General features: G+C 37.1%; 1 protein-coding gene across 2 annotated transcripts in view; it reads right to left on the bottom strand.

Annotated features, from left to right (window-relative positions):
• Nucleotides 1-5,397: 5,397 nt before the first annotated feature.
• The window catches only part of LOC110457613 (brefeldin A-inhibited guanine nucleotide-exchange protein 3-like), a 40,194-nt gene continuing 21,397 nt past the window's right edge, over nt 5,398-24,194 (bottom strand). For both annotated transcript variants that reach the window (XM_021508964.1, XM_021508965.1), the window contains 17 exons: nt 23,585-23,803; nt 22,826-23,060; nt 22,256-22,369; nt 21,380-21,568; nt 20,381-20,645; nt 19,844-20,023; nt 17,590-17,845; nt 17,008-17,182; nt 15,286-15,797; nt 15,001-15,171; nt 14,747-14,867; nt 13,080-13,308; nt 12,339-12,472; nt 10,708-10,871; nt 7,984-8,565; nt 6,958-7,274; nt 5,398-6,762 (listed from right to left, as the gene is read on the bottom strand). In XM_021508964.1, the coding sequence (XP_021364639.1) occupies nt 6,541-6,762; nt 6,958-7,274; nt 7,984-8,565; nt 10,708-10,871; nt 12,339-12,472; nt 13,080-13,308; nt 14,747-14,867; nt 15,001-15,171; nt 15,286-15,797; nt 17,008-17,182; nt 17,590-17,845; nt 19,844-20,023; nt 20,381-20,645; nt 21,380-21,568; nt 22,256-22,369; nt 22,826-23,060; nt 23,585-23,803 (4,085 nt within the window). In that variant the 3' untranslated portion in view covers nt 5,398-6,540. The remainder of the gene's footprint in view (nt 6,763-6,957; nt 7,275-7,983; nt 8,566-10,707; nt 10,872-12,338; nt 12,473-13,079; nt 13,309-14,746; nt 14,868-15,000; nt 15,172-15,285; nt 15,798-17,007; nt 17,183-17,589; nt 17,846-19,843; nt 20,024-20,380; nt 20,646-21,379; nt 21,569-22,255; nt 22,370-22,825; nt 23,061-23,584; nt 23,804-24,194) is intronic.

The following is a 24,194-nucleotide window of genomic DNA, read 5'->3' on the forward strand; positions in this document are numbered from 1 at the left end:
TAATTGACCTAAAACAATCTGCTTAACCATAGTGCAGATGGGGCCTGACCTCAACCAATCTTCTTGATGATGTGGGATAATTAATAACTTGGAAACTGAGCTTAACCCTTCTTCTTAACCTTAGTGCAGACAGACAAACGGACGGACGGAAATCGCCAATCTATAAGCCCTGATTGCGTTGCAATCGGGCCAAAAATAGAAAACAACAAATTAAATGGCTGAACAACGATGTACATTTATTTGGAATGTTGGTTCCAAGAAAATATATTTTTCATAAATAACCTGCAATAAATCATTAAGCATGACCTGCCAAAGTGGAGGTGACATAATAAAGTTGTAACTACAACACAAAGTATGGCTATATCTACAACCAACACCTCACCTGTAACATGATCACCACTACAAAACACAATAAAGGCATTACAGGAACAAGCCCAGCAGTTCATATATACGGAATGGGGTTAGTAACTTTACTCTCTTAATAAATGCTATCTAATTGGCTAAAGCAGACTTATTGCAGTAAAGCTTACTACATAAAGTGGTATATAAGAAGAAGAAATAGTTATAACCCTATCACAGATAGAGATTTTGCGATCTAAGAATAATTTATGAAATTGTAATATTAATGCTATACATTACTCTGCCTTTTGTTTGCTACCAACATCGGAGAGAGAAGTATCAATGGATGTACCAGGAATGATGAAATGTGTAGGTTTGGCAATTACAGTACTCAATAAAGTAAACAAACACAGCATGATAAATAATGGCATATAAATCGAAATTGTAGCGTAAACACGTAATAATCTAGGCCCTTATCCCTAAATATGTGTTACATAGTATCTGCGTAAACATGGATATTATTACTTAATCTTGGTTATAACGGCAGTGCAATTCAGTATATAAACTTGAATATTTTGTGTATAGATAAGCAAGTTAAAATTCTTAATGTAATGGTAAAGAAAACCTATTATGGATTAATAGTTGGAGAAAAATCAAAGATTCCAGAAAGAGATCCCCATCTCCGATAAATCACTTTTGTGTATACTTGTTTCAGGGTAGTGCAAATTGGCATTTGACATTGGGTACCAGCCTTCCATAAAATACTTCTACATTTCCCCAAACATTCTTGGCAACTATCCGTTGTGTAACAACACGCTTTCTACATTGTAACAACTTGTACGTTGTTTAACAACACGCTTTCTACATTGCGACAACTGTACGTTGTGTAACAACACGCTTTTTACATTGCGACAACGGTACGTTGTGTAACAACACGCTTTCTACATTGCGACAACTGTACGTTGTGTAACACGCTTTCTACATTGCGACAACTGTATGTTGTGTAACAACACGCTTTCTACATTGCGACAACTATCCATTGCATAGCAACACACTTTCTAGTCCAAAATAACCGACTCTTTATTAACTTTTAAATGTTTTCCTGGGGTGCCCATACAAATATTTTTCAAAAATGTCAGTTACTTAGGTCTGATATTTACATGTTTTTGTAAAATAAATCTTTAAGTAATTCATTAGTACATGTATTTGAAAATAACTGAATTTCGACATATACTGCTATCAACAGACAACGTGAAAACATGTTTATCAAAAAGATAGTTGCGCACTTGTTATGAAACGGGATGTCTGCATACATCTTACATTAATATCATTCCAGGCCTTACCGCCCCGAATACGGTGCTCCTCAAGACATTTCTCCTAATACATCGTCTAATGGTGTGAATTCGCCAAATAAGTACTAAAAACACCAAAGTTAGTTCACCTTTTCCGTCATAAGATGTTGGGTTCTAGCCTTCACCGTCAGTGTCAATATGGGAGGTGACACCAACCTCTCATCCAAAATCAAAAAGTGTAACGTAGAGGAGGCAATATCACCACAAATGAAACAGTTCCGACACAAACATCGCTGATAAGGAAAAATGATCCGAGATTAGATTAAAATGGATGAAATATGGTTCAGGTCAAATTCACAAAACAATATAGCCTAAGTGCAGTCTTATTCTAACAGACACATCAGGAACTACGAAATTCACGTCTGCAACGTGCGAGCTCAGCGAGCCTTGCATGTCATCTTCAAAAAGATAACCTTTCTCGTCCAATAGTTTGACAGTGCAAGGATAAAAATGTCTTGAGGAGCACCAAATTTTCGTTGTTAGGCATGTCAAACATTATGAATGTAAAATGATGCAATTTCGTTTGCATTTGATTAGTGTCAGGCGTTCTGTTAAATGAGGAATGCATCAGGTATCACTTTGTTGTACATGTTACATTCCGTCTGATGACAGTGATTTACATGTATGTTGAATGCCTGTAATTTTCGCGAACCTTCTATGAAATGGACTGTTGTCACGAAAGTTTGAAAACATCTACAGTGTCATGGGTAGTTATGAAATATGTCAATGTTATCTAAACTAAGAAAGGTACTTTGTGCTACCTAATTCAGTGAAGCTATAATGCACATGACTTCACTTACAACAAATGAAATTTGGTATGTTTATATCCTGGAATTTGACATTTCCCTTCCTGTAATAGTAGGTAGTATGACTTATATCTAACACTAATGCAAAGATAAATGATGTTTTTTTATGGAAGGCTTAACTTTACAAACTTAGAAACATGAAATGAACAATTGATATACATCAACATCAAATTCCAATACTTTATCATTGCACTAACATAATGAATCATAGAAATTTTGAGATTCTTAATAGTCTAAATAATGTCTTTGTAGATCTTAATAATGTCTTTGTAGATCTTAATAGTCTAAATAATGTCTTTGCAGATCAAGCACATATTGCAGATTTATATGTTCTGGCGCAAAACTTAACTTAACTCGCTAGAAAAGTAAGCAGCATACCGGATAGAGAGGAGTACATATAGGACACATATCTGTGACGACTGAATGAGGATTTCTTTACCCTAATATTAGATACAATTCCTTCCATTCATAGAAGCTTCAAATAATAGCGTATACTTCTGTAATGAGATATTTTTCTAAGAAAAGTTACAACATTGCAAGAGTTAGCATTAATTATACTAACATTGTGAGAAAAGAGTTGGTATTGTTTATATTATATTGCAAAATAAACAGTTGTTTATGATAAGATCGTAACAAAAAAGAGTTATGGTTAATTACAAACAAAATTGTAACTTATTTACTCTCTACCAAAATATTGATAGAGAATAAAGTGTATATATATATATTAAACAATAAATTATATACACAGATCTGGGAAACAGAATAGATTTATGTAATAAACAAATAAAAAACATCTCAAATAAATAACAATATCTAAAAAAAATCTGAGCACAAAAACTTAACAACATGTATACAGGTAGCCACCTTATAAATCAACATATTGTGATCACGTCTACAGCTCCCTAGAGCCAGGTAAGTTTGGGTGGGTAGGTAGTTATCACAAACAAAATAAAATAAACAAATCTTAATTGGTTTTTAACCTTCACTTCAATTTAGCATATTCTATTTGATATCCTAAATAAAATAAAAAACGCGAATTTAATTTTACTCATTATATAAAATTGTCAACATACCTTTTATAATAAATACAACTTCATTGTAAAAGACAACCATTTCCATATGGGACATCCCATAGTATTGTCATAACTAGATCAACAAATGTAAAATGTAAACCTTTGAAAATTTCAAAGGTTTTAGCTATACAATGGCAGTAGATTAAAATCCTCATTTCTGTATGGTATATCTAAAAAGGAATTAGTTCATAATAAAAAATAAAGGAACTGGAGAAAAATTGATGAAAATACAGTATTTCATGGAATGTGATTCTGATCCAGCCATAACATTAAGCTGTTCATAGGCCAAGCAATAATACCTGTAAAGTATCAAAGTAACCTTTTGTTGTAAGTCACTTGTATAGAGACTTGATAAGTTTTGTCACAATCAGGAGAGTTAAAATGTCTGGGTACCAACGTGAGACAGATGGAGGAGCGCTCTATAACAATATTCTCTTCCTTCCCAACATCAGGGAAAGTAAAATACAACAAATCACAATACGGTATTGCACTAATGGGCAGGAGCGTTACTTATAGGAGTAAAAGTTATCATAAATAAAAGATTATGAGTTAGCACCAAATAAATTGGCATGTATTAATTGAACAAAAGTATCATCATTAGTTACAAGGATTCAGTATACGTCGCCTTACTTGCTGAATAGAACTCAATGTATTACTCAACAGAAACGTTGATTACACAAACATTAACCAACCCACCTCATACATTATGGTTACATATAGGATATATACCTAAAACTAATTATATTATGTTTAACTTTGTCAACACTTACAATAAAACAAAATATTCAACACTACTTTTATACTGCTTGATTCATGGAGTCAATGGAAATCAAAAGCTTTCCAATAGTCACAATAACAACGAATTTGGCAACACCATGCAAATCACAAGATTCACTTAGATACATCACAACCACAACATTGGCTGTAGAAACGATAGATAAGAAAACTTGTAGCTTATAGCAAAAGATAAACCTCAAGTAGGTTAAAATCCTAGTATATGGAAAACATCTCTTGAAATGAAATTAAAGTGACATTAAAGCAGTAATTTTGAGCAAAATAAACTTTTTTTTGGCTGAACAACATTACTGGGGACTTTATCTTGTATAATGAATCTGACTGACTATATGTCATGTCTCAACAATTTAAAAATAATGCACATCAGCAATAAAATCTGATATAGGGGGGAATTAACCAAACTAAGTATCATAACTATGTATTGAGTATACACATACACCAATGTAACTAGCAAATGAAACAGATTAATTAGATATTTAACAAATTTGATTTATCTTCAGAAATGTTTCATTTTCATACATGCATCCTGTCAAAAGTTATGGAAATATACAGTAGCAATGTAGACCTTCTACACAGTTATGTGTATATATACAGGAGTTGACAATCAACACACTTAGACCCAATCAGCTCTGGATGATTTAAACAACTCATCATTAATGGTGCTATCTTACCAAACAACAATTCATAACAAATTTGTGACCTTCTGGTTTGACATGCTTTGCTTTTGTTGTGACAGGTCTCAAGTAACTGTCATGTCATCAAGTTTCAAGTTTTATTCAAACTTTGGGCCATTGGCCCATCAGTATACAAAACATATTTTACACAAATCATGGACAACGTACAGAGAATGAAGACAATCTTATTCCTTCATAATACCCTTAATTTGTTTGCCTCATAGATGAATTTTCCTATTTCACACAATTCTTTAATATTATGGACACTCAATAACTGGACGACTTTAAACACAGATGTTTTTTTCCAATGATAGCTTTTGATAAAACGAGATCTGAGATTTTGGAATTTAGAACAGACCAATAAAAAATGAAATTCATCCTCTAATTGAGAGGGGAAGTTACACTGTTTACAATATCTACCTTCTCTAGGTAAAAGAATATTTATGATTGTGTCTTTTCACCTGAGCTTGTCCATGTCACTATATCCACGGATAAACTTGCCAGGTAATTAGCAGCAATCAGAGAGATAGGTACTGCCATGAAACATAACAAAATCCACTTGCCAGTAACAAACAAGGTATCAGAGAGTAAGGATACCGCCCTAGGACTGTCAATTAAATTTAACAAGGCAACAAGATACTCGGAATCATAATACATTACTCCTTTACAATCTTTTACTTTGAAACTGATTATGCCAGCCTACATTTTTGTATAAGCAATACATGAACATGAGTGTATATGATCCTGTATCACTAGTTCTAATACCCCAATGCACTAATCTTAACCTAATTTACTACAACAGGCGATTCCCAGACAGATCATACATAAATCTCTACCACTTGCTTACTACACCTAAGAAGATCCATACCCACTCTATAAATTAATTTTCTCTATACATTTTTATTACTAGTTTACTCATTGAAGGAGATTCCCTGATATGGTAGGTTATCCACTCAATAAATCTTTACCATTAATTTATTAATTTATTACACCTGAAAGGAATTTCCTCACAACTCTATCACTGTTTGTCTGTTCTCACTTGTTTGACAAGCTGTAACCTAAAACATTGAAAGGAGTACATGTATCAACTGCTAAACCACACACCACCTGATCCTTGATGGAAGCAGTGCCCTTCATGTATACTCACAAGAAAAATCAAGTGAACTGGTTGCTATGGATATGTGGCCATGTATACGTATGACCTCTATTCTGAATAACCAATGATCATGTGAAAAATAACAAATTGCTTGGGTGACCCTAATCTATTGAACCATTGGCAAAACTTACAGCCACAATTCCTATGACAAAGAGGGATGACCTCTTTTCTGCGAACCACTGGCTAAGCTTACATAAGTTACAATCACAGTTACCATGGAGATGAGGGATGCCTCTTACTTGTGTACCACTGATCATATTTTAATAACAATCACACATTACTATGGAGATGAAGGGTGACTTTTACATCTGAACCACTGGTCAATTAAAATAACACTAACAGTTATTACGGAGAGGAGGGCATGAGTTGGAGGATGACTCCAATTCTGTGTGTCCACTGGCCAAGTGCCTCCTTGAGGCGGGGATCCTGGGCATGACACACCAGCTGGTTGGCACAGTTGTAGATTGATGGGAGAAGAGCTTCAAACTTTTGGTCAGACAACTGTTGGAACAAACCGAGGATGGTACACAGTAACTCCGTCAGTGACTGTGCCCGTGCTTCACTGTCCTATAAATAAACACACAGGAACACATTTATAGAGATAACATATGACTGACTATAACGATTTCTATGATTTACGATGTCTGTAAATCATGAATTTGTCTACCCAAAATTTTGACTGAACACAAAGATATTTTAAAATGCAAGCATCAAGAAAAGCAAACAGATAAAATCTTAGAAAAACAATATTAAATAACATACCTTCATTAAAGAAGTTTTTTGCTGTTTCTCAATCACGTCATCAATGACTTCCCTCTTTTGCTGAGGAGCACTGCCCTTCTTTTGTTTGGTTAGTTTGACAAATGCTGGCATTGCATGATGCTGTTTACGTTTTTTATACTCTGTCATGAGGGACCTGATGAGCGTGTCTGTAGCCAAGGTGTACACTCGGCTATCCTGTTCCTCCCTCAACTCTCGCTTACTTTTACCCATCACGCCTTTTATTTCCTGTTCTTGAGATTCACATGTTTCCTCTGTTAGACCTAGGACATCCTCAAATCCTTCGTTTAATGGTTCTTCTGCAAAGTCATAACACCAAATGATTTAACTTGTCAATTCTCAATCACCTGTTCATAATGATCTATTATAAACAAATCTCACAGTATTACAGGGGGTAGTTTCTAAAAGTATTCAGCGATGCTAAATACACAACAGATTAGCTTAAAAAATAACTTAATTGATACAGAACTTGTAAACATAAATATGAATTATTTTTTTTTAAAAAAACATCACATTGAAATTTTCATTTCAAACATATTAGTGTGCTATTTTTTCACATTTAGAGGACTGATATTTATGTGATATACACAGATTTCTATATCTACATAAAAACTAACTTACAAGATGACAATTCTTTGCATTACAACATAACATTATAATACATTTACATCATATACTGTATATCCTCTAAATAACCCTACCAACTAACTAACATTTTATGTTTTGAATATAAGCATAAGGATTAAAATGCATGTTCTCATCATTTAGGATAGGATGACACCTAGCTATAGCTGCGTAGAAGCATATCCTCTAAGACTTGGAGACAGAGCATCATTGAATATGTTTATAAGCAACTGGGTTTCATACTGAGTCAAATTGTAAATAAGATGAAAGTCTAGATGTGTTACCCTGTCTAAATAATAGAATGCTTGCATTCTTATCATCAAAAACCATCTTAAATGTTATGAATTTATGCATTTTTATTTTCAACAAACAAGCAAGGATTACCTTGGAGAGCAACTGCTTCCGTTGCCATGACACCCTGGAGCTGAATGACAGCTTCGGTATCATGCCCTTGCTTGTGCCTGTCCTTGCAGTGTACAATATCTGTGATGTTGTCAGGCTGGGCTATCAAGAAGAACAGCTCGCGTTCTGCCATCTGGTCAGCCTTCTCTAGGTACTCGTCTGACAACATGTCTACGTACATCTGACACAAGTCGTTACACACGCCCCACAGTAGCTGTATAAACAGCACCTTATTACTACTCATACCACTCATGTCTGATACGTGTGAACTCAGTGCCTGACCAATGTCCAGTTTGTCCACATTAGGACTGGCCAAGCAAGTCCGTGTTTCTGGTCGTGACAGATCGTTAAAACAAGTACAGATTTGAAGTAATGTATTCATGTAGAAAATCATGCTCGCACCGGCTTGTTTGTATAGATTCACAGCGACCTCAGTTCGTGCCACTTTCTGGATGAGAAACTTCAAACCCGGACGGGAATCAAATTCTCCTGCTAGTTTGTTAGAGCACCAAAGACATTTCAATAACGTCAAGATATTACGAGTTGACATGATTGGAACCATACCTGGAAAATAAGATATAGTTGTTGTTACTTCAATGTTTACAATTAAAGGTTGTCTATGTACTTACTGATAAAACTGTGTTACACATGTACTTTATGATTAAATGAACGCTTATCCTTAGATTTAAACTCTACAGCTTCCTCTTGAAAATTTGTGAAGACTCATTTGTTTTTGTGAATAAAAACATTAACCAAAATTCTTTCCCTTTCACTTGCAAAATAAAAATATGCAAATAAAATAAAATAACTGTGTCTACAATTTGCTGAAATATCTTATTAGAAGAACTGCCTACTTATGAACTTTATGAATCAATGCAAGTAAAAACCTATGATGTGAAAAGTCACAGTACCTAAAAAGTATAACAAGAGGCCCAGAGGGCCTGTATCACTCATCTGGATATCTAAGCAATCATGGCAAAATATTCTCCAAATGAGATCGAAGGGAATATGCCAGACCCCAAGGCCAATCCTTGCAGCATATATATCTGTATTAGATTTTTCACACCCAGCAATTTTATGTATGGTTATGGGGTGGGAATCTCAACTGTTTCCAAGCTGTGACTAAGAAACTAGGTCCCTAAGAGTTTGTCAGATCCCAGGGTCTATTCTAATATAATGACTGCATTCGTCTCTTTATGCCCAGCATTTGTATATATAGTTTCGGGATGGGAATCTGAACCGTTTTAAAGTAATGGCCTAGGGACTATGTCTCCAAGGGTGGGGCCAGACTCTAGGGCCATCCTGNGTTTGCACAATTTTGAATCCCTGCCTCTAATGAATGCTTCTGACCAAATATGATCGATATCCATGGCATAGCTCTACAGAAGAAGTCATTTATAGCAACATAGCCAAATAACCCTTTTTGGCCTCGCCCCTCAGCCACCTGGGGGGTCACCCACACCATTTGTACAATTTTGAATCCCTGCCTCCCATGAATGCTTTTAATTAAATATGATTGATATCCAGTGCATAGTTCTACAGAGGAAGTTGTTTGTAGCAAAATAGCCAAATTGTCCCCTTTTGGCCCCGCCCCTCAGCCCCCTGGGGGGTCAGCCTAACCATTTGTACAATTTTGAATCTCCACCACCTAGGGATGCTTCCAGTCAAATATGGTTGATATCCATCTCTTAGTTCCAGAGGAGAAGTCACTTAAAGCAGTATAGTCAAATTGCCCCCTTTTTGTCCAGACCCTCAGCCCCCTGGGGGGTCAGCCCCACCATTTGTACAATTTTGAATCCCCACCACTTAGGGATGCTTCCAGTCAAATTTAGTTAAATTCCAATCAGTGGTTAAGAAGAGGAAGTCGTTTAAAGAAATTGTTGACGGACGGACGACGGACAGACAACGGACGCCACGGTATGGCATAAGCTCACCTTGGTCGTTCAGACCTGGTGAGCTAAAAAGTAACAACTGAAAAGTTTGCACTTATTTGACATTTGACCTTAAGGTCAATATCACAGTGACCTATTGCCAGTGCATTGCACTTCATCTGCAGGTGATGCAATTCTACTGCAAGTTTCTGTGGATGATGCAAGTATACTGCAATTTCATAAAGATATCTTTAATGGTTTAAAAGTTACATCTTGGACAAGAAAGAAGAAGAAGGACATGCCAGGTTTTGGTGGTGGAGGAATTAAGCCCAAGTTCCCTGAGAAAAATTGCTGACCTACGGCCAGTACCTGGCGACTGCCCCACGTAGGTCTCGAACACACGACCCAGTGGTGGAGGGTTAGTGGTAGCAGAATGTCACACTCTTTAACCACTTGGCCAAGCGGCTCCTTTCATTATAAGGGGGAGATAAACTAAAGGATAGTTGCCCATAAAGCTGTTTTATGTGCTATTCAATTTCTGTATTTTCTCCTGTTGAAATAATACATCAATACCTTGCTCATAAAGTGTGTGAAAAAGTAAGATGGAGTAAAAACTCTTACTACACCAATCTTATTCTTATGTATGAAATATTTCCAAATAAGGAAGATTAAAACACTAAAACAGACAGCTATCTTTCAAAAATAAAAACACAAAAAGGTTGGTTTTTTGTATTCTAGAAAATTAAAAAAAAATTAGATTTGTGGATTATCCCTTCTCTGCCTCTACACTTCTGAAGGTTAGATACAAATTTAAGAATAAAACTGATATATTTACCTAGTTTGGAGGTCGCATCATCCATGGTCTTCTCTCCCTTGTGATCCGTTGGTTTAGAGGGATTGGCCTGAGGGTGGTGGGCGGGGTTCAGCAGTACACTGCCTACAGTCTGTAACAGCAGCTGGTGAGACAGGAGTCCAACGACCACACCACGGAATGATATCCTGGAAAGGTACAAATCACTCTACAGCTGTATTACATATGTAATTAGTCAGTTTTACATCTGTAGATTAGACCAACCAGATACACACGTTCTGGAAACTGGTAGGCACAGAAATTAAGGCAGCAGTTAAGTTTCTAATGTTGATCAGCAGTAGAAAATTACCTGGTATAAATGTATAACTCTAACCCCAACGCTTTTCCTCCATAAAACAAGAGTACCGCGGGGCAGGACAATATACACCCGTCAAATGCCATATAGTGTTATATACTTTCTTACATTGAAATAAGATCTGCATCATTCTAAGAGTGGTTAGCTGACATGCTATAAAAAATGCAGGAGAAAATCACTGGACAAAAAATCAAATACTGAAATGAACAAAGGGCAATAACTTTTGCAAAAATCGTCGAATCGAAATTCTTTTAAGGTAGACACAACTTCATATCATGATTATAATGTATATATACCAAATTTCAAAGAGATCCGTTGAAAAATGTAGGAGGAGATTGCTGGACAAAAATCAAATACTGAAATAAACAAAGGGCAATAACTTTTGCAAAACTTGTCGAATCAAAATTCTTTTCAAGAAAACACAACAACATATCATGATTATTAGCCTACTAAGTTTCAAAGAAATCCGTCAAAAAATGTAGGAGGAGATCTCCGGACAAAAAATCAAATACTGAAATGAACAAGGGGAAATAACTTTTGGAAAAAATTTTGAGTCTAAATTCTTTGAAGGGAGACACAACTTCATATCATGATTATAATGTATATCAAGTTTCAAAGAGATCGGTCGAAAAATGTAGGAGAAGATTGCCGGACAAACAAAAGTTTACATCGGACAGACGGACGGACCCTATACCATAATACTCCCGTCAAAATTTGGCGGGTGTATAAAAAGGTGCAATATTTGAAACCACAATGTCAAGTGTTTGATAAAGAACATGTAATAAATTGATAACATAAAATAGTTTTTAAATAGCCAAGTTCATTGGCAATCTATAATAATTAATTAATAATCATTCGAGGTTCGAGGCTTTATCACAACCTAGTCCGTAGGTCATCTCAAAGCGGTTCACAAATTATTATCCGTGGTTATAGGGCATTTGCAACTAGCCAACATCTTTCTCAATTCCCTGGGGAGCATACAGGCAGTGCTGCCATTTCGGCGCTCACAGCTAGCATTCAACAGTTCTACCACTGCCCAACCACGTACTCATTTACAGCTGAGTAGACTGGAACAAGCGGAGTAAAGTATCTTGCTCAAAGATACAACACCGTGCCGTGGCGTGACTTGAACCCGCAACCCTTTGGTCCCGGCGTCCCACCACTAGACTACCGTGCCTCCAAATCTAGTCTGTTTATCATCAATAAAATGTTCTCCTCAGCCTTTGGATCAGACATCAGGCCTGGCAACCACTCTTCAACATCCCTATTAGAATACATATTTGCAATAAAAAGCAATTACCTGGCTACTATGTCGTCAGGGTTGAGGCTATTCTCCTGACCTGGAGGGTAGAGAAGGAACACAAACGACTTGTCCTCATCCACCTCGCTGATCAGGGCAGTGTCTCCCGATACCTGGCTGTCCAGCAGGAACACCTGTACAGGTAAAAGATGGCCATGTTCATACAGAATCACTCATAGTGTCAGAAATATACTGTAAAATGACAAATGCTTTCAGTCTTTCATCCTCCACAATAGGGGCAAGGTTATCTTGTCTGTGATTATTAGTACACAGTAAAGCATGCATCGCAAAAACCATGAAAATGGCAAAATTAACAATGGATGAATAGGGAGTTTACCTGTGAAGAGTGAGTATCTGTATCTTATAGTGGATCAACTAAAGACTTTTCAAAATATCTCATAGTGGATTATACAGAGTAGATTAAAATGTCTCATGGTGGATTATACAGAGTAGATTAAAATGTCTCATGGTGGACTATCGGCAGATATCAGTCTGATCATACAAACTGAACCAAATTGAAAGAACTGTTTTCATTGTTCCAACTTTGATATCTTAAAAAACAGAACTGCTGAAAATGATAACCCAAGCTCTTCTAGTCGCTCTATAGATACATCCTTCTCAGGTCACATTTCAATTATTCCATACAAAGTATAACATATATTACAAAAATGTCAGTGTATCAACTGAAGAAATGGGTTTTACACAAAAAATGAAAACTTGTGACATCAAACTGTAGCTGACCTGATGTGCCAGGTGCTGCAGCCGTTTACACTCAGCAGATGAACTGTCTCTCCTCATGGCCACCTTTACTTGACCTTTGTCCCCATAGAAGTTTTCAGAGTTGACCTCAAACAGAATCATGAGCTGGCGGAGATGAAAGGTAGTGACATCCAGTGCCCTCTGCATGGCCGAGGCACTGATCTGCCACATGTTTTCAGTGAAAGACTCGCCTGCACTAAGTAACATGTGTCTGTGGGTGGAAACGAACATGTTTTTGGGTCAAGGTCATAGTTAAAACTAAATCAATGTGAGAGAAATGTGGTGTGTTATATTTTAAGTACCAGCGTTTGCATGTCAAAATGAAAAAAAATAATTGAGTTATACATGTAATGACTATATCATTACACAGTTCTATCAAATTCTTCAAAATTTCCCAAACTGATACCTTGTTTGATACTGATACTGATGCTTTGTGTAACCTCCAACGGTCAATCTATTACTGTGTGTGTGACTACCCAAGGCATTAAACTTCATTACTGTTAGCTGAAAACTTTTGACTGAATATGACCTCCCCAGGCCGGTCTATACACTTTATCATGATGTCTTACCCAATAAAAGAACAGCAGAGTCTAGTAATAAACTCTATTGGCTTGGCTATAAACTTTATTATAATGTCTTACCCAATAAATGAACAGCTGATTCTAGAAATAACCTCTATTGGCGTGGCTATACACTATATCATGGTGTCTTACCTGATACAATAACAGCCGAGACTAGAAATAAGCTTTATGGTCTGGGCTATACACTTTATCATGATGTCTTACCTGATACAAAAACAGCCGAGTCTAGAAATAAACTCTATTGGCTTTGCTATACACTTTATCATAATGTCTTACCCAAAAAAAGAACAGCTGAGTCTAGAAATAAACTCTATTGGCTTGTCCAACCACTTTATCTTGATGCTTTTGCCAATAAAAAAACAGCTGAGTCTAGAAATAAGCTCTATGGGCTGGGCTATACACTTTATCACTATGTCTTACCTGATACAAGAACAGCCGAGTCTAGAAATAACCTCTATTGGCTTGGCTGTACACTTTATCATAATGTCTTACCCAATAAAAGACCAGCTGAGTCTAGAAATAAGCTCTATGGGCTGGGCTATACACTTTATCATAATGTCTTACCCAATAAATGAACAGCTGATTCTAGAAATAACCTCTATTGGCGTGGCTATACACTATATCATGGTGTCTTACCTGATACAATAACAGACGAGTCTAGAAATAAGCTTTATGGTCTGGGCTATACACTTTATCATGATGGCTTACCCAATAAAAAAAAAGCTGAGTCTAGAAATAAACTCTATTGGCTTGTCCAACCACTTTATCTTGATGCTTTTGCCAATAAAAAAACAGCTGAGGCTAGAAATAAACTCTATTGGCTTTTCTTTACACTTTATTATGATGTCCTACCCAATAAAAGAACAGCAGAGTCTAGAAATAATCACTATTGGCTTGGCTATACAATATATCATGATGTCTTACCCGATAAAAGAACAGCTGAGTCTAGAAATAAACTATATTGGCTTTTCTTTACACTTTATCATGATGTCTTACCTGATACAATAACAGCCGAGTCTAGAAATAAGCTTTATGGGCTGGGCTATACACTTTATCACGATGTCTTACCTGATACAAGAACAGCCGAGTCTAGAAATAAGCTCTATGGGCTGGGCTATACACTCTATCATTATGTCCAGAAGTTGTTTCAGCATCACCTCAACTAGGCTTCCAGTCTTCCCTTTACAATCTGTATAATCAAACAATACTGGTGATGAGTCTTAGTTTGAGTTAAACAATATAAACAGAAGTAGTTATTAGTTAAAATTCATAACTTGCACACATACTGTACTCATCATCATCATTTTTCTATGACTATTTACCTGCAAACTGCTGTGTGAAGTCAACGATGAGATCAGTACAGAGTCCACAGCATTGCTTGAAGTTAGTGGCGCCAGCTTCCCAGTAGCCATACTTCCTCACCCCTGCACGTAGCCAGGCCTGCAGCATCGGCAGCAACAGCCGGTTCACACAGTAGAGGGCAAATGTTGGACCTGTCAAATAACATGACATTCTATATTGTACTTTTGATGAATGCCAAAAAACTTTCAACTACAGTTTCTTTTATGTAAATGCTGTAAAAATTTAATAGTGTAATGAAACCTTACCAGGAATATTGGCAGCAGATTTAAGGATGGAAAAAAGCATTTCCAGCGTGTCAGACTGGTAGATCTTCGGACAGGAAGACACAGATCCAGCTAGACCATCGACTACCAAGAACCACACATGGAGAATGCCAGACTGGTTGTCCATGGACTCCAGTGTGTCCTCCGCATGATCGGACACTGATGTTGTCTTTGTCACTGAATTGTCTGTCCTTTCTACAGCAGTGAGCTTGGTCTGGTTTGACCCAGAATTAACTAACTTTTCACCAGGAACTACAGTTATCCCAGAGTCATTTGATGTAATGCTACCACTGTCGTATGTCCGCTCCTCATCCTCCAGGGATCTCTGTGAGGACAGGACGGATGTCCCTGTCTGTTCCCCAACAACCTTGGGTCTGGTGTCCCCATCAGGGATGGTTGTTTGGGTTGGAGTGTTGAAATGCTGGGTGAACTCCTCCATGTCCATGTGAGGTAGGACTGGGTCCACTGTCTGTTGTGATGAATCCGTATGGATTCTGTTGATAGTCAGATAGCATGTTATATGTGGGTTTAATTAACAAACTTGATACATTAAATTACTCCATTACTTCACTATAATTATAGTGTAAAATGATTATTTCAAAGAACATGGATACATATGACAAAAAAAACCAACCGAAAATGAAATAATGAACCCATTGTCAGAAATTCCAGATGCTGTTACTTTCAGATTTGAATAGTTCCAAAAGTTGTTTCGGACAATAATGAGCTTATTATTTTGTAAAAGGGGCATAACTCCCATAAAAATAGCCGGATGAAAAAAGTAAGGACATTTGCAAAACCCTAGGCTACATTCGCGTATCCGGTTGAAACAGTTGAACCGGTTGAACCTGTAAAGAAAACGACAGGTAGAGATTTGGACCGAGGCTGACCTCAGGAAAATTTGGTACATGTAAATTGAGGGGTCCAGACGTACCTGGCCGAAACTAAACTGCTGAATATTGTCAATTTGCGTTATATCGTTCTTAAACAATGTTAAGTCACATGTAATTTTTAAAATACGTTATGTAATTTAGTGGACGCANCTCAGGAAAATTTGGTACATGTAAATTGAGGGGTCCAGACGTACCTGGCCGAAACTAAACTGCTGAATATTGTCAATTTGCGTTATATCGTTCTTAAACAATGTTAAGTCACATGTAATTTTTAAAATACGTTATGTAATTTAGTGGACGCATGAGAGAAGGGCATAATATTCTTGATACATTGTTTTTTATTTCTGCGCCACACGTACCGTTTCAACCGGGATACGCGAATGTAGCCTCAGTGTTTGGTAATTACATCAGTGGAGTTTCACAAATTTTGGATGAATCCGACAACAGTATAATGCCTTTTATTTAATGGGTAATACTTCAGTTAGGAGTGATTTGATGAAAACAAAGCTGACATGGAACTTTAACTGCAGATACAGTGATCAATGCATTTTTTTAGGAATCATATATTGCTATACCGGGTACATGTATTATTAAGGAATTCAACTTGGGAATGGAATTAAGAGACATTCCAGTTTCTACCATGGTGGGAAATCTGAGGTGTGTAATCCGAACAAATTCAGAAATAAGATAGAATAGAAGAAGAATCTTGTGCATTATATAACGAAATGTTTTTTGCTGCATTACTTTTAAAGCAAAATGGCCTGAGAATCTCTTGACTAAATTAACCAGAATACTTTTTTTCATCTATTACCTGAATGCCCCATTGAAAACTGGACAAGCTGGCATCTTCCACATGGTTTGCAGTATTTCACAGCAGCGCTTCAGGTAGCGGAGAGCAGGGATACACAGGTTCTCATTGTCTGTTGATACCATACCACAGTCACTTCCCGAGTCCGAGTCGTCATCACTACCTTCCTCAAACTCTCCTGTAAACAAAAACATAGCTGGCTGACATTGTTTTTACTCATTCTCACTCTTATACACTTACCATTACCCTATTTTGAACAATGAAAGTAAAACATGCACAGGTGCCCTACATTTTATTGAAATGCAAATTTGAAAATACGGAAGTCAAGAATTTGAAGAAATTTTATTATTGAGAAACTATGAAGTATGTATTGTAGTACACATAGAGGAACATTTCACCACTCTAAACCTGAATTACCACACAAAGATAGTTCTTATATTGTGTTTTGAAATTTTCAAATGAAATGCAAATTAGATTTGCATGGAATAATTTGATACCATTACTGCAGCACCCCCCTCCATCACTTGTACATAAAATGTTTCTCTGAGAAAGCCATTGACAACTCCTACAAAACAGGTAACTTACCTGGTCCTCGTATATACTTGAGTAAACAAAGGATGCAGTCGACCGTGGCATTGGCGAACACTAAGATGTTGTCAGTACCCAGGTACACCTCAAACACGTCGAGGACAGCTGCAACATGTCGCTGTCTGGCTTCATTGATTTCCTCATTGGTGGTATACTCAATCTTCACGGCCCTCAGAGCGCCAAACAGTGGCCGCCAACCAGACCTTATGTCCGCTGTGCAGGCTTCCACCAGCTCACAGATGGAGCATACAATCTGAGGGAAAAAGGCACAATAACCATCTTAATTTTAATCGAAGATGATACTTTTTGTGCTGGACTACTGAATTCCATTAGAATTCCTTCCAAACTTTTGGAACTAATGGAACACGGACGTTGGGTCTCCTTTGTTTTGTATAATAACCACCTCTGACCAAGTTATACACTGTCGTTATAACAATGGGATAATACATAACTTCAAAACAATTATAACATTTCTTTACTACGGTTAATAGTACAAATTTCATTACAGATAGGATTATCCTATTTTCTGTTAACATGAAGACAAGCAGACTTATCTATCAAAACAACTGAGACAACAGTAGTTAAGTCTTTTTACAGTAAAAACAAGAATAATATCATATTGGTCACAACTGGCTCATTCTAAAGGAAATCAAATTAATATTATATTGTATAAATTTCTTTGCCATCAACATAATGTTGATGATAAACCGGTTCCATATATAAGCTTTATTAAACGTATTTTAAATGTATGTGGTATGAGTTATCTATGGAATGTCCAATATACTTCAGAATGTAATATCACATGGCTAAAGCATGTTATTAAACAAAGATTGTACGACCAGTATTTACAGAAATGGCAGAGTGATGTACACACTTCATCAAAAGCTACATGTTATAGGATTTTTAAAAATAATTGTCATTTTGAAAATTACTTAGATATTTTAAGTGATACAGATAGAGTTACATTTTGTAAATTTAAGACTACTAATCGTTGTTCATTGTTGAAACCGGCAGATGGCATAATATAGAGTATAATGAAAGAAAATGTCCACACTGTAACAGTCAGCAAATTGGTGACGAATTCCATTACTTGCTTGAGTGTCCGCCACTATCTGGGTTTCAAATTTTAGACAAATATTTTTGGACGAGACCAAATGTAATTAAGTTTTATGAATTGATGAATACTATTAATATAAAAACACTGAAGAAACTTTGTACCTTTATTAGAATAATTAATAACAATATTTGACCTCCTCGATATAAATGTGTATATATTATGAAACAGTACTGTGTACTACCGACTACGAACACTACAATTACTATATAATATATTGTAAATATGTTTCTCTATACACTGTATTGTGAAAGAGAATAAAGTTGAATTGAATTGAATTTGTAAATCAAAGGAGCTAAACCTTGGGTGTTCGCATTGAGGGAAACAGCAACACCTTCAATTAGGTTGTAAGGTTACTCTGTGACAATTATTCTATCCAAATTATAATACAATTTCAGAATGGGAAGACAAAATCACCGTTATGAACCACTGTCGGCTAACACAGAGCGACAGAGGTGAGATATTTACCTAGCTAGTGGTCTATGAAATACAGTGTAAATAAACACTATGTGGGTTAATTGAACTGTCCAGTAGGCAAATGACTTAGAAGTTTACAGTTTCATCGCATCATACATCAAGTTAAAAATATCCAAACGGTCACTCAGTCTTGCTTTGAGAAAGAGACTTATTGGTCTTGAAATGTAACATAAGTGCATATGGTTTTAGTAAAAGCTGAAATGTCATATATGTCAATCTTTGATATTGAAACATCATCAAAACACAGGTGAAAGAGGCAATCAAGATTTAATCAGAAACAACTTTCTTCCACCACAACAGGACTGAGATTCTGACCATCTTTTACAGTGTACCAGCTAGAAACCAATCTTGCTAGTTCTGTTGTAAATGATCAAAATGAAAGCTTCATGGTAAGAAAACAGTTTTTTTTGCTTCCTGTCATGGAATTATTTTAACTAGATACTATTGCTAAGCAAGAGAATTTTAGCTATAGTTGTAATCCTCTTTTTTTTAACTAATAAAGGTCAGCTTTCCAACCACTGGTTGTTGAAAGGTCTTGCAATCAATTCATATCAACATCTGAACTATATCAGAGTGACCACTGTTTAGACTGCCATAATAACTGAACATGACATAGATGGACACCCCTACCCACTAGACTGACCACCCCGCTAGACTGACCTGGTCCTGCACATCGCCATCACACAACTCCAGACACAGCATGTTCTCAAATGTCTTACACAGCAGCTCATTCACATGGAAGTGGGCCAGCTCTGGCCGGTCACCCAGCATTGCCAGGATAAAGTCATGAACACAAGTCACAGCCATCTTCGACACACTTCTGTCATGGTGACCAGCAGCCTGAAAGTAAAGTTGTTACAGAAAACAGTTTTATTTGCAAATTTTACATTTGTGCTTAAAGGGACATCACGTGAAAAGGCGTTTTTTTTTTAATGAANCTAATTTAACACAATAAACCTTCAAGCTCTCAGATCTCTGTATTGATCCATTGTTTCTTCACTTACTCCAATGTCAAGACAAAAATTAATGTTGGTCAAAAGTTACCTACCTACTTATTTGCGGTAAAATACGGTAGTAGAAATAGCCATCATATGAATGTCTTTTGGAATAGAATGATTTAATTCAAATTTTAAGGCCATCGTATGTACATGATGTTTCTGCATACACCAGTGGTATTGCACACATGCCTAGACTCACCTCTACCAGGTGTGTAGACACTGTGCTCCATGTCCGCATCAGGTGGATCAGGGGACGGTCACTGTGGACGATCTTCATCAGCACCTCCTGTAGTCTGTATAAGTGTAAAGCATTCATTGGAAGCTGATGTGAGTCAGACAGGGAGTCATTATCATCCAAAAGCTTGACCATTTTGTTGAGCTGATACTGACTTGCTTCACAGAGTTCTGACAGGAAGTTTACTATTGCACAAAAGTTGAGCTTCTGAGCAGCATCTTCGAACAACCTAAAAATGGAAATAACCACATTAATTGCTTATCTCGCTTATGAGAAAGGATTGCTCAAAAGGGGTGATCTCTCAAGCACATTCAAATGTATATCTTATGAAAATATCCATTACTCATGTGTCATCACAATGTGTTATCTCTCTTTCAGATGTCCACAAATTTTGCTTGTTATACAAAGGACCCGTTATTGTATGTTCATTGTAGCATAAGTATAGGAGTCTGTCCACTGTCAAGGATGCATGCTCCATCTCCTGTGACAGACAAACCTCCACTCACCTGTCTACTTCTTGTGACAATCTCCCTTCCACTAACCTGTCTACTTCTTGTGACAATCTCCTTACCACTCACCTGGCTACCTCCTGTGACAATCTCCTTACCACTCACCTGGCTACCTCCTGTGACAATCTCCTTACCACTCCCCTGGCTACCTCCTGTGACAATCTCCTTACCACTCACCTGGCTACCTCCTGTGACAATCTCCTTTCCACTCACCTTGCTATCTCCTGTTTCCCTCACCTGTCTACCTCCTGTGCCCGACAACCCTCCACTCCCCTGTCCACCTCCTATGACAAACAAACCTCCACTCACCTGTCCACATCCTGTGACAAGACAACCCTCCACTCACCTGTCCACCTCCTATGCCAAACAACCCTCCACTCACCTGTCCACATCCTGTGACAGACAACCCTCCACTCACCTGTCCACCTCCTGTGGCAGACAACCCTCCACTCACCTGTCCACTTCCTGTGACAGACAACATAGTGCCTGGGAGGCCTGAGCAGCATTGAGCACTCCTCCTCCTGTCAATGAGCGTTCCCAGCCTGACTCTTTACTGCTTTGTCGAATAAGGTCTGGAATGTTGATACGGGGGGCTACTGGCACTGGAGCAACCACAGGAATGGTGTAGATTGGCATGTCACATCTACACAAATCAAAACAAATTCTGTAACATGAGGTATGTTGTGGAAATATTTGTTCATCAACTCCTCAGAGTTGTATTTCTAGCACAAATGTTCACTGGTTTTAACTAATAAATTAAACAAGATATGCTTTGTTCATTTTTAGAAAATTTCAGAATAAGTGTAGCATGCCATAACAGAAAAGGTAAAAAGAAGTTCAGAGGGCCTACATTGCTCATCTTGGATATATAAGCCATCATAGCAAAATATTAACTTGCTTCAAGCAATAATGCCCAACAAAAACCAATTTGGTCTATATCTGTTAAATACCCTTGGTTGCAAAAACTTGTGTAAAGCAAAACAGCAAAAAATGCTCTTTTTTTGGTCTTGCCACTCAGTCCCCCCCCCTCCCCAACCCATCCATCCCATGGGTCAGAACCTCCATTTGTACAATTTTAAACTCCTACCACCTAGTTAAGATGTTTCCAGTTAAATTTGATGAATGTTTTGTTGTTTTGTGTTTAAAAGAAGATGTTTGATGAAAATGCAGATGGACTGATAGATGGTGCAATATATTTTAAGCTCACCTTGGTCCTGTGGACTTGTCTGACACAAGTAACTTTAATTTAAAATCAGTGCCTTTTCCCAAGTTAACATTACAAAGTCAAAGGAACAGCTTACATGTATACATGCCTATGATGCTGACTTACTCGTCATGATTGTCTGGTCCGACAGACTGTTCCTGCTGGACCTTGGGTAGACTGAACTGGTTGTTTCCACTGCTGAAGTAGGTGTGCTCCAACTTGGATATAAATGCAGAACACCTGTGAATTTATAACAATGATAAAATAGAATACATACAAAACACAACAAAAATTTAACACATCTTACTTCAAATTGAAAATACCTATGTAACTGAAGATTGTTAAATGCTTACTGATCAGTGGGGAAGGGATAATATAACAAAGGACACAGAATTCATTGAAAATAACTGTTCACTATGAAATATGCACACCAATGGATTTGATGTAACTCAATCATACATTTACAAACATTTACATTTCTCCTTCTTTTTTCAATAATCCAATGCTGTATTTGTATTTGTAATTAAAACTTCTTTCCTCCACACAAGTTTTTTTTCAGGAATAAATAAAAGTGAACCAACATTGTCACAGCTTTGATAAAAGATTTCCCAAAAAGGAATATCAAACCTGATCTGTCCCTAATTCTGAATTGAACAACTGTGGTCCTCTTAATGAAAAGACCTGTACATTTCTTACCTGAAGACATGTCTCCAGCAGTCTGCGGAGTGACTGCCCATCTCCAGTCCATTAGTCATTACTACGTCCATACTGAGGATGTGAGAGGCATGCAGTCGTACAGGCTTGATTTTACTGGACATCACCGGCTTGGTGGACGACTTTGGGTCAGCACTGGGTGACCTCTGAGTGTCAATCAGTACACAGGAGGTGCTGGCCAGCTGGGAGAACACTCTGCCACAGCGCTGCTGCAGACCTGTGTTCAGACATGATCAGGATATCAACAGTAACAAAGATTCAGTCTTGAAGGAGAAATACAGAATGTGCTCGGTGGGTAGATAATTATCTCTAGATATATTTTTATAGATGTTCAAATAAGCAATAGGAGAAGTAACATATTTACACGGACTTCTCAGTCCCGACAGTAGCATCCAGCAGTTCTTATGTAGGACTGAAGGAGTCAATTAGCAGTTACACTGGAAAACATTTGCATAAAACATGTTTTGTGTTAATTTAAACCACAGGTATCATGATGATGTTTAATATTGATCACAGAGCAGTTCATGGCTAATTTTAAAACTCAAAAGGTTTTAATTATATCAGGATAATATTGCATCAAAATTAAGGGTAACACTCTGAATTTACTGCACTGTTATTCTAACCAAAGACTTATTACAAAGGACTGTATGCAGTGTATAAGGTTAACCATAATTCCCCAATAGGTATTTCTTTCTACAGACCTTTATTGTGTTTAGACATGTACAGATTTTCAAAACCAACCTAAAGCACAGCACAGCCGAGCAGCTTTCTGTAGTCCATCCAGACTCATACAGATGGCCTCACGGGCACGCAGACTCTCCTCCTTGGCTCCTTCTGTTCCCAACATCAGTCCAAGGCTACTGGTGATCCCACAGGAACTCTTCCCATTTAGAAGGACAGAAAGAACATCTAGAACCCCGTCCCAACAACGGGACAGTACACGCTTGGAGAACTTCTTACCTATAGTAGGAGAAAAGGATGTCACAGTGTACTGGATCCTCTTCTGAATGGAGATTTTTCATTCTGAACTAAATCCATAAAACCTTTGCAGATTTTTTTTATTCTTTTTTAAACTGTTGCACATTGTTCTATGTCCAGGGGGCCAACACATGATTTCTTTCTGAACTTAGGGGGTTTGGCTTATTACAGGATAAAGATAAAGATTTTGTTGGCATTTCTTCCTAACAGCAATATATATTGGTGGGCTTATTATCAAGCATGGGCTTACTGCCAGATAAATATGGTTCTAATTAAAGTTAACATCAAAAACAAAACCTTTTCACTGATGCACTTCCTTCAGCCATTCAGATGATGATTATGACAACACTGACAATAGTAACAACACTCCACA

This window comes from Mizuhopecten yessoensis, unplaced genomic scaffold (assembly GCF_002113885.1).
Source record: "Mizuhopecten yessoensis strain PY_sf001 unplaced genomic scaffold, ASM211388v2 scaffold9253, whole genome shotgun sequence".
In the NCBI taxonomy this organism is placed as follows: domain Eukaryota; kingdom Metazoa; phylum Mollusca; class Bivalvia; order Pectinida; family Pectinidae; genus Mizuhopecten; species Mizuhopecten yessoensis.